The sequence below is a fragment of the Canis aureus genome, chromosome 23 (genome assembly GCF_053574225.1).
Source record: "Canis aureus isolate CA01 chromosome 23, VMU_Caureus_v.1.0, whole genome shotgun sequence".
NCBI lineage: Eukaryota > Metazoa > Chordata > Mammalia > Carnivora > Canidae > Canis > Canis aureus.
Window position 1 is genome coordinate 26771173 of NC_135633.1, and position 17462 is coordinate 26788634.

Below are 17462 nucleotides of genomic sequence, written 5' to 3' on the forward strand. Positions count from 1 at the left end.
GGGCATGGGGCAGCATGTGAGGTGGGGCTGGAGGAGGTCCCTCACCTCGCTGGGTTCTCACTGAAGCTCCTAGAAGCAGTGCTGTCCAATGGATAGTACACACCACATATGTAATTTCAAATTTTCTAATAGCCACGTTTTAAAAAGTAAATCATGAAAGTTGTCAATAATGTATTTAAGCCAATATATCTAAAATATTTTCATTTTAATATAAAGTCAGTATAAAAAATTATGAATGAGCCATTAACTTTTTGCTTTGAAATCTAGTATTTTATAAAGCACATCTTAATAATGAACTAGCATATTGAAGGGCTCCATAGCCACATATGGCCAGTGGCTCCTGTCTTGGACAGCACAGCTCTAGAGGACGTGGAAGCATGGTCCCCAGACAGGGAACAGCATGTGCAGAGGCCCAGGGAACTACAAGAAACTGGAGAAGCTGGTAGTCAGAGGTGACACGTGTGGAGAGCAGAGTGGGAGTGGGCAACAGAAGGTAGCCACAGGTGCTCTTGGTCACCCTGTTTTCATGCCAGTGATGCATAAAAAAAGCATTTAGGAAGGGGAGAAGCAGGACTGGTCCGTTTGCTCTTGGCCAGTGTGGAGGATGGAGCAGGAGTTCTGCAAGGAAACTGTTCCAGCTGTTCAGGCAAGAGACAGTGTGTGTGTGGGGGGGGGGGGGGGGGTACTGGGGGGGGGGTGGAATCCAAGAGACCAAAGACTCCTAAGAACTGCTAGGGTTTGTGAATGGGTTGTGGGTCAAGGGGTTAGGGATAGCTGTGATACAGCCCTCCTACATCTGAATGTGAAGGCCTGGAGTGCTCAAGAGGCCGATCTGGGCTACAAGAGTATCTAGAAGCACTTAAGTAGGCATTTATACCGGGACTTGACCTGAGAGAGCTCAGGGCACTCTTGGGCTGTTCCAGGGGCACTGCCAAGAGGTGGGAAGGAGACTAGGGTGGTGGTCTCCCTTATAAGTGAGGAAAGGTAAGGGAAGGGAAGGGTAGGTCACAAGTGTCAGGACTGCCATAGCCCCTGGTCAATGGACACAGGGACATGGGGAGAGAGAGCAGGACCAGGTCTGAGTGGATCGACCTCCCTGCAGAAGCCTCACTGTGTCACGAAATAGCGGGTAGGGACTTAGGTGTCAGGAAGAAAAGGGTTTAATTCCGGGTTCACTGGGTATTTGGTATATTTTTTAAAGATGGAAGGAGACACATTTAAATGCTAGTGGGAGAGGCTGAGGAACCAGCTACTGATGCTTGAGGGAGCCTGGGAAGGTGCCTGTGGGGGTCCTAGGCCTGCTGCAGCTGGGGGAGGGTGGCTGTTGGGCTAGCACTACTGGAAGCCCAGCTCACTCTCTGGCCTCTGCTGCTCCTCTTGTAGCCAGAAGTGGCCTAAGGTGCTGCTGTCCCCTGAGGCCATAGCTGCTGCCACGCCCACTCCCAGACTCCTGCCCAACCTGGCCAGGGCTCTCCAAGGCTGAGGCGTGGTAGGATGCCAGTGGGGGAGATCACCATCTTGTCCGTGGGTAGAGGCTTCCTCCTGTGAGGAAGCCATGGGCAGGGGCCTGGCCCAGCAGCAGCACAAAAAACTCCTGCCCAGAGAAGTTGGGCAGATGTGCCTTGAGATTTGCTCTCTCCCTGCCTCTTGCTTCTCCAGGGCACAGTCTTCTCTCTCACAGGCTTCTGAAGTGTGCAGGAAAGGAGGCAGGCTGCACATCAGGAGGAATTTTCTAGAGCACCAAAGGTTGCCAAAGTCTAGAACTGTCTGTTGCAGGAAACTAGTAGGTGTCATCAGCACTCTTAAATGTTCCCTTGGGCTGCCAGGGTTGTCTTATTTGGTGTCCCTATTTGCCGACCGTTAGCTCCATCTCCGGGTTTGGTTTCTTAAATTTGGCTGTCCCCTCAGCCAACCAACCCCACTTCACCCAGGACTTGGATGACACACCAAGATGATGAGACAGCAAGAGCCAATGCCCTGGGGTAGATGAGGTGGGAGGTGGTCCCTCCTATCGCTGGCCTCCTTTCCCAGGGGAAGGCTAGACTGTGGACTCCAAATGCCATCTTGCTGTGGAGACTGAGGCTTCCCAGACCAGGTAAGAGAATCTTCACCTTGGTGCTGGGCCCTGGGTAATAAGCACAGCTCCCCTCCAGCACTGCCCCTCACCCCTCATTGTCTGCTGGAAGGTAAAACTAGGACTTTGGCTTAGATTTCTTCACCTGTCCCTTGGGCCTAGCTCCCAAAAGGATGGGATGAGTTGCCGAGGGATCAGGTAGGGGTATATCCAATGCTCTTGGCCTTTTCTGGCTTGTCCTCTCCTAGGCTTCCCCTCTGAATCTTGGCTGCCCTGGAAGCTGGAAGACAGGCTGCAGCACGGGGCTGAGGGGAGTTCAGAGTTTGACTTCTCCTTACTCCACCCCTCACCCCAAGGACCGGAATAGTGAGGACGGGAGCCCAGATCTCTACCTCCCTGCCTGCTCCTGGCCCTGTGACCTGGAGCAAGTGCTGTGACACTTTCTCCAGAGGTGCCCTCTGCTCCCCACATCTGACAGAATTTTCCACTACAAGGGAGGGAGAATGAGCTTCCTGTCGGGTGACAGCAGGGGGTACTGGGGGGCATTCTGCAAAGGCACAGGGCACAGGGTGGCAGAAAGGGTGGGAGAGTTAGGAGTCCTGAATTGTAATTACAGCTCTAGTGCAGGCTAGGTCAACTGGCCTTGTGGGGCCTCCGTTTTCTCTCCAGTCAAGGAGTTTGAATACTTATAGGCTGGAAGAGCGTGGATTGTTGGGGCCAGGGAGGGAATGGTGGCCACAATGACCAGGGGAAGAAGCTTGGGCCTGGACTAGGGCAGCTGCTTTGCCCAGAGGGGAGAGGAGGACAAGATTCAGGATGGAAAACTGACAGCATAAACTATTAGGATGGAGACCACCTGACCTCCCTTGACTGCTGTTCTGTGACTACAAACCTGTAAGCTTTCCCTTGGTTTCCCACCTGACAAATTCACCCTTTAATATAGACACCACTTCCTCCAGGGTGGGCAGAATGTGGGATCTGGTGCCTGGGCTGTGGAGCCAGACCAAGTGTGAGCTCCAACTCTGAACCTCACCAGCTCTGTGACCTTGGCCAAGGTACTTCGTCTCCTTGGCTGCCCACCTCTTGACAGGCTCACCTCCCACTGGGCTGTGGGGATTCTGAGAGTTACCAAACATAAAGCACAGTGCTGGACATATGGTAGGCCCTCGGGAGATGGCAGCCCTCCTCATTCGTGGCCTCCCTGGGTCACCCACCTTTAGTCCAGGTGCTGACTGATGGCTACTTCCCCGGGAAGACCTGCTATCTGCAGGGAGATGCATCATAGGCGTTACCTGACTGGTGAAAACAAGTTTAGAATCAGCTTGGGAAGAACCCAGGGGATTCACTGGCTTAAGTGGTGGCCTGTGTCTCCCTGCCCCAAGAACCACCAGTCTGGTCATCCTGGACTTTTTTTTTTTTTGGAAACTTTTTTTTTTTTTAATAGTTATTGAATGTTCTACAGCTTACAGTAAATATCATAGTTACAAATTCTTGGCTTCAATCTTTCAGAGTGATCACTATCTGATCTTCAAAACAAAACAAAACAAAACAAAAACCCAAAAGAATCCAGAACAACAAAACAAAACCAGATTTACACTTCATACACACAAGGCGAGGCCATGGGGCTTTCCAATCTTTACACTCCAGGCTGTGCTTTAAAAACATTTTATAAGTTCTTTGATCAAACTACTTGGAAGACACCGGTCAAAGGTTTATTATTATTTTAAATGTTTTTCTTTTTAAAATGTGAGTTCCAATAAAATTTAAAAATTAGATTCCAACCTGTAGATTAAAATGAATTAAAAAATACAAAATCATATACAATGCTCTTACAGGGATGTTACATGCCACGAGAACAGGTTTCTCTGTCATGTGATATGAAATAGGGATGCAATGCCTTTTAGTCAGGAGATGCGGACAGACCGTTGGGCCTTTAAAGGTCATTACAGGCAACTTCCAAGTTGCTAGACACCTTGCCTTTACCTCCCCTTGGGGAAGGAGGAGCTTGATCCTCCCCCTCCCCCTGAGCCCCATGATCTGGCTAACCCGAGAAGGTGGTCTGTGGGCATTCCCACTCTGTCCCTGACTCACAGGCATGAGGAGGAAGGCTAGAGCCTCGAGATGCTGGTCTTGCTGGGGTCAGGCCCAAAGAAGATTTCACTCATTTAACTCCTATGGGCTGGTACTTATCTGCAAAGCTGTAATACCTGTTCTCTTCAGGAAGAGGAGTACCCACTTTACCAGGAACTGGGATCGGTACAGGGTCTCACCACCACAGTACGAATGCCCAGGGACTAAGGATGCAGCCACAGGGAACAAAAGCTCTAGTTTCCCTTTCTGGCTTTGTGACAGCCAGTCCCAACTCCTGTGTTCCTCACTTGGCCACTGAGCTGACTCAACAGCATGCAAGATAGAAAATAACCATCGGAGAAACTGAAGGAATAGGGCCCAAGTCTGGTTCAGGCAAGGATGGCTATGGAATGTTGAAGCTGGCCTGTCAGGCAGGAATTCTGAAGCCTGGGCCCTGGAACCATGTAATATGTAACTTCAGAAACAAGTTTCTAGGAGAGGGGAACACGGGTAAAGGACAAACCCTGCAGTCACCCTGGCATGCCGTGGAGCCTGATCTCCGAGGCTTAGGTATGGGGTTCGATGGGCAGCCTGGCTGTGTTTCCTCTGCTGTGATCCTGCTGTTGGGCTGGGCCTGGATTCCCATGGGGCTGTGCACCGGCCTGGAGCCACCTCCTACCTGCCACTGCCCCGCCTGACCTGCCCCTCTCTGGACTCTGAAGCTTGGCAAGCAGCCAGAGGGGCATACCCCAGTAATGTGGCAGATTACAGGATGGAAAAGCAGAGCTTCCACGGTCTTCACTCAACTGCAACTGAGAGATGCCATGGTGCCATCTAAATGATTAAGCCAGCCAGACTGCTTAAAGACCAGGCTTTCCTTCTCTGGCCATGGAGCAGAACCAAGGAATCTGATGTGCAGGGCTCCAGGCTGGGGGACCAAGGGGCCTGCCCTTTTATACTCCATGTGATTCATTTCTTGAATGCCACTCAGAACAAAGCAAGTCCCTCCAAAGGAGCAGCCCCTAGCTCTCTGGGGGTAGGTAAACCTCAAATTTGGAACAATTTGGGTGGCCAGGGATAAGAGCTGGCTCTGGTTCTCCCCCATGGGAAAAGGAAGCCCAGGAATTGAAGTCAGATGTGCTTTTGGCCATTCAGGGCTATACCAGGTCCTCTGGGAGTGCCAGCTCACTGGGTCTGGACAGTGGGCAGGCTCTCCAGGCTCAGAAAACATGGCTGTACAGGCTTCCCAGGGACATGGGTCTTTGAATGGATAGATACCTGGGGCTGCCTTTGAATGTGTCTTCACTCCTGAGCATCATGACCCCAAAGCTTTTTGTTCAAGTTAGGCCTTTTGTTGCCAAGTCTCATCCTCCTGGTATTCCCAAGGTCCTTAGGGCACCTCCTAAAAATCTCCACAGGAGGACTGAGTTCCCCAGGTGTCTTGGGAGTCTTCCTCTGTTTGGGGCAGATAGTTCACCCCTTCTTCATGCCTGCCACTGAGACCCAGCAGGTGAGCAGGTGCCAGCTCAAAGAGCAGACGATTTGAAGAGTTGAAATCTTGGCTCTTTTAATTTTTACCAAGTCTTTTAAGCCCCCCACTAGTCCCAGTGTGGGGCTTGGACCCACAACCCCAAGATCAAGAGCCACAGGCTCTACCGACTGATCCAGCAAGGTGCCCCAAGTCTCCTAAGTCTTTTTAGACTTCATTTTTTCCATCAATAATATGAGGATTTAGCAATCTATGTCAAAGTACTTTGTACATTAAAAAAGCTGGATAGGTGTATGTGGCCTTGTTCAAGATTTACGTAAGGGGATATATACTTTAGGGTCATTGCCAAGAGAGAAGCGCTGCAGCAACTATCCTGTCTCAGAAAAAAATTAAATTTTTCCAAAAGGTGGCAAAAAGATTATGTTCTGACCACTTGGGGGCACTACAGCCCCAGGCTAATGAGGAGGGAAGAAATTGGGGAAGCCAAGAGGGCTGGTTATTGACTAGAACCACCTATACCCCTAAACCTGGCCACCAGACCTGTAGTACTGCAGGAAGGCAGTGGAGTGGAGAGGCATTTGCATGCTGGTGCCAGTGCTGTAGCTCACTCTCCCGTGGGCACACCCCTTGTCCTCTCTGGCATGCTGGCCTTCCCACAGTGGCAGGGTCCTTCCAGTTGACCTTCTGTCCAGCTTTTACCACTGGGCCCACCCAGCATCTTTGGATGCCACCCAAAAGATGCCTATGATCCTACCAGGAATGTTCATCCTACCAGAGGCACACTACTGCCCCTGCTCTCCTGGTCTTGTTCCCTTTGCAATGACTCCCCAAGCTTGGCTAGGCTTGTGGATCTCCATCAAAGCAAGGGGGGAGGCCAGCAGAACTGGGGCTCTGCCACACATACTGAAAAAGGCATGTTGGACTTGGGCTCTTCCAGACCACAGCCTTTCTGTACCTGGTTTTTGCCTTGGGGCCTGTCTTTGATCTGGATTACATACCAGGGCAAAGAGGGGGTGCAGAGCATAGATGCTTCAGTTCACAGGCCTGTGTGTGGAGTTAGACAAGGGAAAGCAGACAAGCAGGATTCAGGTGGCTCTACCACTTGTGAGCTTTGACTTGCTCACTTTGCTTTCCCAAGTCTCTGTTTCCCCATGGATCAAATGGGAGGAATAATCTATTTCACAGGGTTAAGCCAGACGATGGATGGGAGATTGCTTCATGAACTGTGAGGTACTAGATGTTAGTTTTTACTTACTGGTATACAAAGAGCAAAAGTAACAAGGTCATTCCTAGGGCTCCTCCTTTTTCCTCCTCTCTGGTTTTACCCAGATCACCTAAAGGCAGCAGGGTTGAGGGAAGCCTATTAGGATACTAGCATTCTCCTCACATTGGCAAGTTCCCTTTCCTTCTAAAACCAGTTTCCTCATTTGTTTGATGGGTGTAAGAACTCTGACCCCATCTCTCTCTCTCAGAACCAGGAAATGAAAGGCTGGAAGCGCTCTGAAATCTATGGGGCGCTTGACAAATACAAAGGATTCCTATTATCATTAGTATTATTTTGGCATTTTCCAAACACATATGACATAATCTAGAACAACCTTCACCCACCCATACAAAACCAGAGAGTAGGAGGAGGTATTTGCAAAAAATGGATTAACACTGGAAAATTGTTTTAAAATGAAATCCCATCAGCACCCTAGAACAGACCTCTTAGAATAGCTAGTTTTCTCCTTCTGATCCTGCAGTTCCCTGGAAGGCCAAGAAGGTGGGTCCCCCAACTCCTGGCTCTCCGTTGGATGCTGATGGGTTTTGCCCTCCTGGGAAGGGCCAGATAGCCTCTGAGGTCCTTCTGGCTCAAGTTTCCTGATTTTTTCCTCCTTTAAGGGAGACATGGGAGGTAGGGGTAGGGGTATGTCCAAGTATGTGTGAATTTAAAATGAAAAGGGTTATTTAAAAGTCCCAAACGTTATCAATGATCCCATTTTGTACAGTAAAATGTTCCTGCACCCCCCCACCCCCCACCCCCAGAGGGGCTGCTGGCCCAGCCAGAAGCTGGGTAGGGGACAGTGCTGGGACAGTGGGCTCCTGGCTGAGACTAGCCACACTTCCTGCTCAGGGGTCCCTCTTCTCCCATGACAGCCCATGTCTCCTGAGCCTCATCCTTGTCCTCTTCTCTTCTCAGGATGAGGGGCTACTGTCCTAAAAGCATAGATTTTCTTTTTTCAGCCAGTCCACTTGCTCCTCCTAGGGCTGGAGTCCAGTATAGAATGAAAGTTCCAGATGTCTTCACAGAATTTCCAAATGCTATTTCCTCATTTGCAATTTCTGTTCCTGCCATCTGCCCCCATGTGACCTCTGCCCAGTCAACCCCCACTTTGGAATCCATGGAGGAAAAGAGCAGAAACCAAGGCCCAGAGACTGTTCCAGAATTCACCAGGTATGGGTGCTGATGACTTCATTTTTACAAAACCAAGCTACTCCATCCCTAGGTAGATTTTTGTGGATAACATGCCCCTAGGTAGGAAGGCTGCATTTAATGCTAATTTACTGCTAGATTTAGGGAAGTCCTTTTGTCTTCTCTGGGCCTCAGCTTCCTCATCAATCAAACAGGGGAATGGATGAGATGATTGCTAAGGTCCCTTCAGTTCCATGAGTCTATGAAATGTTTATTGCTATTGCTTTTCCTTCACTATCCTGACCTTCAGAGCTGCCAGCACCCACCTGGAATGTGGTTCCTTCACTTTGGCCGTGAATGGCACAAGGTAACCAAGAGCCCCAGGGACAGACTGGTGAGCCCTGGTACCTGGAAGGGCAGAGGGAAGGGAGAGAAATGCTATAGGGTCCCACTCTAATTAGGAGGAAGCATCTTATCAGAGTGGGTCCATGTGGGCTCAGGGGCCAAGGTGTGGATTACGTAGGGCACCTGGCCTTCCAAGGCTTTGGGAGGCTGGGATACCATCACCCTGAAGTTGCTTGGCAGGTCTGAGGTCAAAATTACCTTTTGAGGAAGTGCCAGGTCAGTTAACAACACTGTGCAAATCAGAGGGTCCAGGCCCAGACAATTTGGCCAGAGACCTTACAAACCAAAGCCAGCAGGCAAGCACCTCTCTCCCCTCTTCCTTCCCACAGTGCCCTCCCTCCCCCCACCCTCCCTCAAGTTCTCCCAAAGAAAGAATCTGATTTTCCCAGGTTCTCACTTGGGGTATTAAGCTGCTATGAACACTCCTACCTAATCAGGTGGTTCTGTTCTTGGTCTGTTGCGATGGTTCTCAGAAGACATTTCCTTTGTGTCAGGACATGGTAATGTCCTAAACTCATCTTACTTAGGAAAAATAAATGATCCCCCCAGAGATGTAACTTGTTCAACAGCTCTGAGTTTCTACCCTGGACCCGAAGGCCACATGTGTTATGCTCTTCAAAGGAAAACACACCTTCAGCTGAACCATTGCAATAAACCCCACTCTCTGCCTGCCGCTAGACTGGGGTCCCCAGGGACCAGACACTTGGGGAAGGAGAGAAGAGCAGAGAGGATATGCCTGGTCAGGAGGAGGGGACAGAGCTTGAAGGGTAGCGGCAAAGGGGACAGTGGGGAGAGGCAGGAGATTAGAAAAAGCAGCTTTTACAAAAACCAAAAATAAAAACCAAAACCGTTAAAGATGCATAAAGTGACCCTTGCACTTCCGTTGTCTCTTCTTGCAAATAGAGGTGGTGCTGCTAGGGAACTGCTCCAGCACCTGTGTAAGACTTGAGTAGTTGCATACAATGTGTGACTCCAGATCTGAGGAAGGAAGGGGAAAGCCATTAGTGACAGAGGTATTCCTGAGGCTATTTCAGGAAGCCACTGGGTCCCCTCCCCTCATTGTGGGAGCCCTACATGGAGCCCTCTGTTTTCCTAGTGCCAAGAGCTCCCATCCAGTGCCAAGAGCTCTTAGAGGAGGTAGAGAGCAGAGGAGATCAGTAGGGCAGAGAATTTAAAAGTGACATCCCAGGAGCCCTGTGGTTAAGTGGCACCGCGCATGAGCTGTGGAGGGCGGTAAGGAAGCTGGTGGGGGAGGGCAGTGCCCAAGGTCTCCATCCAGTCCATCATAGCCAACATCTGATTAAGGTAAGATTTCATTTGAAAAATGAGGACCAGAGTTAAAGTCTGAAGACTGTAGTAAAGAGCACAGAATTTGGTACTAGAGGACTGGAGTTAAAGTTCCACCTTAGTTTTTACTGGCTAAGTGATGCAGAACTATGTATTTATCTGTAAGCTAATAATCCTCTTTTCACAGAGCTACCATAAGGATTATGAGATAACATGTCAAGTATCTAGAATATAGGTAAAGTCGTAGCAATCGTTAAGAGTGAGATTACTGAATGTGGAGCAGGAAGCAACTTGTCACTGGCCTCTGTGGACACCTGTGCAGACCAAACAAGGGGCTTTGCTAGGGGCAGTTCTGGTACTGGGTCATCCTCCTACCTCTCCCAGCCCGGGCCCCACTCACTTGGACAGGCTGCAGGCTTTACCAGTGCGGGGGCACATAGCTGTACGCAGGGGTCCCTTGGGCCCTGTATGTTGGCATGGAGACAGGGTGTGCCCCAATCGCAGTGTGCTGGGGTGCAGTCAGCAGGGTACCTGAGCATCCAGAGAGAACAGTCAACCCAATGAGGCCATTCCAGGGCACTGGGATGAAGAGGATGAAGCCATGGTCTTTCACACAGCTGCTCCCCAATCTGAACCCCCCACCTCCCCACCTGCTCAGAAACTGCTGCCCGCCCCTCCCACCTTGCCAGGCTTCATCTCTTTAGGGCAAGTTTTGCTGATGCTCCAGGACAGTCACTCATCTTCAGTGGCCTCCTTTTATTCTTTGTATGCTCCTATTCTACTGAGTGGAAATAGTTGGTTTATATGGCTGTATTTACCACTAGCCCTGCTGTTCCTAAAGGCAGGGCTCTGGTCTGATCTATCTATCAGTAACTGATCCCCAGGACCAGAACAACAAGGCTGGCACCAAGCAGATAACTTGCTGACCTGATCTGGGGAATGAGGCCTCAATAACCCCTTACATTAGGGGAAGAATAAAATCCCAACTCTCACCTCTCACCCACTAGACCACTTGTACTCTAATCCTTCAAGTGAGTCTTTAAAAGTTGGGTCACTAAAGGTTATTCATAGCCGTCTTGTCATCTTATGCTTTTCTTCTGAATGTCAGCACATCAGAGATTTCCCTAAACCTGCTATTCCTGTGGCATCTTCACCCTCATCCTCAAGGTTCCAGATGAACAGGGCTCTGGTGTGATTTCTGGAAGAGCCAGAAATGGAGAAGGGGTCCTCCAGGCCTTACAATTAATTATTGGATAGGGTCTTAAGCTCCTGCCTGCTAAATAACATTGCCCTGTGCCCTCCTTTCTGGAACCAGAGTCCTAGTACCATCATCCTTCTAAACTACAGCCTTCCCACTGACCTACCTGCTTCCAGCCTCTTCCATCTAACCATGCCAGCTCCCCATTACCTAAAAGTATTTGCACCTTTCCACTTTAGCTTTGCTGACTGCTCTAGCTGCCCTTCCAATTCTATGCCCCTATTTTCCAAGGGCCTGGGACCATTTCCATTCTGTGAACATGTCATGCTCTTCTTCTTTCCACCTGGACTGCTCTTCTCTTTCCCATCCCTCTGGTTAGCTTCTGTTCCCCCTTTAAGACTAAGCTCAATATGTCCTTCTTAGTGAAATCTTCCTCATCCCTGTGGACAGGGTTTCTAGAACACCCCCAGCAGAGAATTTCTCATGCTATGCTACACTCGATTCCATGACTGTGTTCTCCAGTCTGTCACGAGTTTCAGGGGAAGGGGGACAGACACTGATATAGACACTGCCCTCACCTGCTGACATTGCCATGGTGGTGCCAGCCACCATACCCATGGCCACACCATTGGTCCTGGGGGCAGCAACAGGCGCCGGGTAGATGGCAGAGGGAATGCTGTTGGGCTGGACAACCGTGGTGTGGTGGATGACGTGGGGCTGGGCAGCGTACACTGGCTGTGTATAGTAGGCTCCCTGGGGGAAAAAAGGCTGAGGTCACACAGGCTTTTGGAGAAGTGGGATAGGAAATGGAGAGAGGAGAAAGGAGGGGAGCCTGTTCTTCCCAGACCTTATGGGATGGGCTCAGAGAAGCATGGGCCCAGGAACTCAAGGTTTGGGTTCCAGCTGTCTTACTACATGACTGCGGACAATTCAGTTTCAGCCTCACCTTCTCTATGAAAAATAAGGCTCCAAACCTATCCTGCCTTGCTCCTAAGGCTGCTATGGTGATCTAATGGGGTAAAAGCCCCAACTTAACATTTTAAAACGTTTGTGTCTTATTGCAGTGTTTCTGTCAGCTGCCTAAAAAGTAAAGGCAGGGATGGATGGGGCTGGTGAATCCAGACCACTGTGTGCATGCACATGAAGCATGACTAGTGGGACAATCACATTGGTGTGAGTACTGCCATCTCACCTATTGGGAACTGTCACAAATGCAGAGCACCTCCTCAGATGTCTCTTACTATTTCTCTTTAGGCAAAGAAGTGAGGCTGGAGACAGTGGTCTGAGATGACTTCCCGCTTCACATGGCGGTGCCAGCAGGAAGCAGCCTGGCCTGTGGGCCTGCTGACCTCTGTGGGCAGTAGACACAGGCCCCTGGATCATCTTAATCCAGAGCTTCTCAAATGTCTCTACTAACTAATGACAGGAGCTTCAGAATATGAGTTTATAATCTCAGAGGTCTGAGAACATAGTGCAAAGCAGCTTACCACAAACAAGAAAAATCCATCTCAAGCCTACTGTTGTATCTTTAAAAAGTTTCACATTCTACTCTAGAACGTAGCTGTTTTTTTTTTTTTTTAATCAAAGTGTTCTCCTCACTACTTAAATAAACCTCACATAGAATTGTCATTCCCCAAAAATGTGCCATGGGCATGCTGGGGCCTCATATAGTCCCCGTGATAGCCATCCCCTCAGAGTACACACATTCTCTAGCTGAAGGAGCCCAGATGGGGACACGAAGGCACTGAGAGAGAGATTAACTTATTCAAGATCACACAGTGAACTAGTAAAAGTTTGAGCACTTACCTCCTCCCTGTTTGGCTCACGGACTTTATCAAGGAAGGGTAGATGTGGGGGTTAGGGAGAGAAACAAGACACATTAGGTCTCATCCTGACTCAACCAGTATCTCTCCGTGTGACCTTGGACAAGTCATTCTCCTCTCTGGGTCTAAGCTTCCCCACTTGCATGAAAAGGAATCGAGCATCTTAGGTGATCTCCAGGGGCCCTTGCTCCTCTGACATTCTAGGGTTAATCTAAATGACTTCATGTGTCACCCCTCCAGGAGCTGAGGTGGGGTGAAGGAGTATATAGACTACAGGGTTATTGTTTCCATGATACAACAGTGACAACTGGCCAGAGCCATGAACTTGCCTTCCCTCTCTTACTCACCCACCCCCACCCCACCTAGGCTGGTGGCTCCTTTACCTGAAGGAGAGGTTGGCCCAGGCTTCCACATGCACCTACCTGGGCATACAGATTCTGCTGGGGGTAGGCACTTCTGATTGGATACATGGCCGTCTGATAGGGGTTGGGTGATGGGGAGTAGGGGGGCGGAGCAGTATTACTCTGGGTCGGTGGGACCTTGTATGGTGTCCCCGCAGTATATCCTGTACCAAGGCAATAAGAAAGACTTCCAATTAGTTGACAGAACAGCATTGCTGGAAGGCAGCAGGTCCTAGTCATTACTACCCGGACAAGGATGGGCCGATTTCAGGCAGGAAACACAGATGAGGACAGACAGAGAACAGGGCTCCCCTTAGAGAGTCCTAGGCCCAGAGGCAGCTCCCTCAGTCCTGATGCACAGGGCTGCATGAGTGATTCTGGCATCTTTTATTTCTTTGGTTCTCAGGGGCATGGTCTATAAAATAAGAGGCTGGAACCAGTTGATCTCTTAAGGGACCCCTGCAGCTCAGAGAGTCTGGGACTCTGTACCGGGAGACAGGCACGTGTGCACAGACGGCCCAGAGACCCTCTGCCCACTTGCTCTTTATGGTACTGTTTTCCTGCTTTTCTGTCTCCTCCCTCACCAGCCCAGGAGATCTTCTGCTGCTGGTTCTCTTTTGTTTCCCCCCTTATTCTTTTTCTCCTTGTATCTCTCTCTTTTTGGACTTCTCTCTACCATGTTCTCCTTCCTCCCTGACATGTTTTTAAGGTGGAAAGCCCACAGAAAACACCACTCAGAGATCCTCATCTTCTGAGATGCTAAAAAACAAAACAAAACTATGCTCTACAGAGCCAGCCTTTCCTCCAATCCTGGGGCTCAGGGGAGGACCCCCTCTGCCTGAATGCCTCAAGTCAGGGGTCACAAAAATCACATCAACCTGGGATCTGGGCCCCAGGCAGTTCACAATCAGCCATTCAATCAAACTTTGCTGCCTTTGAATCTTCTGAAAAGTAGATCGTATGTTCATAGGAAAAACTTGAAACAGAGATCACTCAGGAATAAGGCTATGTACTTCTAGAACACAAAATTAAATGATTCTGTGGAAACCAAGTGATCATCAAGAGACCCCCAACTCGGGATCCCTGGGTGGCGCAGCGGTTTAGCGCCTGCCTTTGGCCCAGGGCGCGATCCTGGAGACCCGGGATCAAATCCCATATCGAGCTCCTGGTGCATGAAACCTGCTTCTCTCTCTGCCTATGTCTCCGCCTCTCTCTCTCTCTCTCTGTGTGTGACTATCATAAATAAATAAAAATTAAAAAAAAAAAAAAAAAGAGACCCCCAACTCTTACTTTATACAAGGGGCTCAGAAAGAGCAAGTGTTTTAAGAAACTTCTGTATGAGTTGAAATGCCAGTGCCAGGAGACCTTGGTTGATCTCCAACAGGGTATTGCTGGAGCTTCTGTGCTGCTCATTCTGGCTTGGTCTGCCTGGCACATCACTGAGCTTCTCCTTGCTTCAACTCAGCTCTTCTACCTGCAGGACACTCACCAAGGACTTTGTCAGCAACATGGAGCTGATTCTGCAAGAAGGGACTGGGGGGCAGAGTAGAGAGGGGTGCTTTATTGGAAGAGAACAGATCTAGGCTTCAGTTCAGGCTTTCTTCCAATTTGCTGCCAGTCTCTGGGCCTTGGTTTCCTATTTTGTTGAAACAGAAGGCTAAGAATGAAGATCTCTTCCTGAACTAAAATCCCATTTTTTAAAAAAAGATCCTGAGTCTCTTCTACCTTAACCCTAAGTAAAAGGAAGCTACCATAAGGTCACAAATCTCTCTCAGTCCATAGCCCGGGCTTGGCATCCCCCAGCCCCTGATGAGGTACTCAAGTAGGATAGGAGAGCTGCTATTTGGTTGTCACAAAAGGCACCACCAAAGGTGTCCTGTCCTCTTCCCTGAAATCATGTCATTTACTGCCCCCTCCTTCAGATCCATAATTTATTTCATGGAAAATTGGTTTTATGGTCAAATACACTTGGGAAATAAGGAGCCATGAGGATGGAGTGGAAAGAATAAAATCATGAGAAGGTAGCATTGTGAAGAACTAGAAACTAGATGTGGAGGTATGAGTCAGCTGAGAGAGAGAAGTATGGAGATTCCTCCAAGTTTCTAGACTGTGGTGCTAATTATGTATGATATGTGGTTACAGCAGGTAAAGCAGATATTGTGGGGGAAGACAGGAAATCTAGGTTTGTGACATCTAAAAGGAGCCATCTGAGGGGTACTTCATCTTGGAGGCACAGCTCATCTGTAAAACAAAGGGAGTTCTCAACATGGGCATGTCCCAAGACTGTACAATGGACTATATAATTCTGAGGGATTTTAATCATTTAAAAAAACAAGAACAAAAAGAAGAATAGCAGCAATGCAGAACAGAGATAAATAGCTTTGTTTTTCATTCTATGACCCTGAGAAGTTTTAAAATGACAGGATGAACTATGAATCTCCAAGGCAAGGATATGCAGGACACTATTTCCAAATTTATTTATTAACAAATCTTTTATTCATGCTCTCAATATCGAAAACACATAAACTACAGGGGTGCCTGGCTGGCTCAGCTGGAGAGCATGTGACTCTGGATCTCAGGGTTGTGGGTTTGAGCCCCACACTGGGTGCAGAGATTACTAAAAATAAATAAACTTCAATCAATCAATCATGCAAACTATAATTTTTTGTAATTGTAGCTTATTTTGGTAAGTAAAGTTTCACTGTAACATGGCCTTGCCCATTCATTTATTTATCAACTATGGCTGCTTTCCAGCTACCATGAGAGTTATGACAGAGATCATATGGCCTGAGAAGCCTACAATATTTAATATTTAGCCCTCTATAAGGAAGGTTGCTGACTCCTGATTTAAGGAATTAAATAAGTATGAGGAATCCTGCTAGAATGGAAAGCATCTCTTTTCTATGCAGAAGGGTAGGACACTCCTGAAACCTAAGATGCCTGCTCTGAAAGCTATACAGCACAGAGTAATGTGCTATGTGGGTCCAAACCCTAGCCCTGCTATTTAATAGCTATAGACTACAGCAGTCTCATCATCTGTAAAATGGGGATAACGACAATACCTACTTTATAGGGTTACACATTCATTAATAATTGCAAAGCCCTCAGAATAGTGCCTGACCCATTAAAGCACTTCATAAAGGTGAGCTATTATTCTTTTCTCTCTCGCTCGCTCTATAGAGAAATAGTAAGCTTCCTGTCCTGGGGATGTGCAAGCAGAGACTGGTCTGCAAGATTACAATAGAGAGGTTCAACTGTGACTTCCATGATGTGATCCAACTTGGAACACAGACTCCAGGATTCTAAGATTCTGAAACCGTATGGTTTAAAATACCATGACTTCATGATTCTTTAAAGTTAACAAGCCAACAATGCTGGCATATTTCCTTTATGCTTCCCGAGAATGTGCTCTGGAGTTTTTATCCCCAGGAGAAGCCTGCACTACCTCTCTATGCCACAAGGACAATCATCTTACAAAGTGTTAAGGTTATCTCTCTGAGGAAAATCAAAAAGCTCCAAGAGGCTGCAGGAGAATTTGGTTTCCACATCTAAGAATAACTTTGTCTGAGAATGTTTCCCTTTCCTCATGTTATGAAATGATATACCCACATACTCAGAATACAAATCAGCAGCCAAAATGCCCTTGGCAGCCAAAAAGATGATGCTGCAGAAGAAGGCCCTGTTTGTTTGTCCAGACAGTATAAGATGGGAGAAGCAGAACTGCAGAGCTAGAGGACACCTTAGAGATCATTAAGCCCAACACAAATGTTTCACAGATAAGATGACGAATAGATGGCTGAGAATAGTGCAACAGCTTGCCGGGACTCAGGACTCAGTGCTCCTTCCTCCAACTACAATGGTTCTCAAGGTTTCCATCTGGGTCAGGAGGCTGCAGAAATTGCCTGGGCCCTTAGCCTGGGCTCTGTCAGTGAGTCAGGTCAATTCTTCTCTCAGGAATACCCTCATTTGGACTAGATAATAGAAAGGCCATGCTCGTGCTGGTGTTCTAAGTCTCTGAGTATTTCAGTGAGACTTTTATGAGAAAATCATTGCAGAGGACTTTCTGTAACTGAATGGTGGTCCTGTCCATTCCACTGAGGATTAGAAATTCCCCAAGGCTGGAGCCTGGGCTACCTTGGGTAATACAAAATTTTACAATTTATTACTCTGCATCTAAGTAAAAGAAGCTGCTGAGCTGGATGCAAAAAAAAACAAAAACAAAAACAAAAAACCCCCAAAAAACTCACTGATTTTGCTCAAATTAACTTAGACTCAGAAAAAAGGAATTAGATCACTAGAAGTCCTAGGTCTGCCTTATGA

General features: G+C 48.3%; 1 protein-coding gene and 1 long non-coding RNA gene across 9 annotated transcripts in view; one reads left to right on the plus strand and one right to left on the minus strand.

The window, feature by feature from the left end:
- The first annotated feature begins 718 nt into the window (after nucleotides 1-718).
- On the plus strand, nucleotides 719-13277 carry LOC144294868 (uncharacterized). Its single transcript, XR_013362208.1, has 2 exons — nucleotides 719-12091; nucleotides 12173-13277. It is a non-coding gene; the product is annotated as an uncharacterized LOC144294868 (long non-coding RNA).
- The window catches only part of FAM168A (family with sequence similarity 168 member A), a 186436-nt gene continuing 172746 nt past the window's right edge, over nucleotides 3773-17462 (minus strand). For all 8 annotated transcript variants that reach the window (XM_077866946.1, XM_077866945.1, XM_077866944.1 and 5 more), the window contains 4 exons: nucleotides 13164-13306; nucleotides 11497-11671; nucleotides 10121-10251; nucleotides 3773-9411 (listed from right to left, as the gene is read on the minus strand). In XM_077866946.1, the coding sequence (XP_077723072.1) occupies nucleotides 10139-10251; nucleotides 11497-11671; nucleotides 13164-13306 (431 nt within the window). In that variant the 3' untranslated portion in view covers nucleotides 3773-9411; nucleotides 10121-10138. The remainder of the gene's footprint in view (nucleotides 9412-10120; nucleotides 10252-11496; nucleotides 11672-13163; nucleotides 13307-17462) is intronic.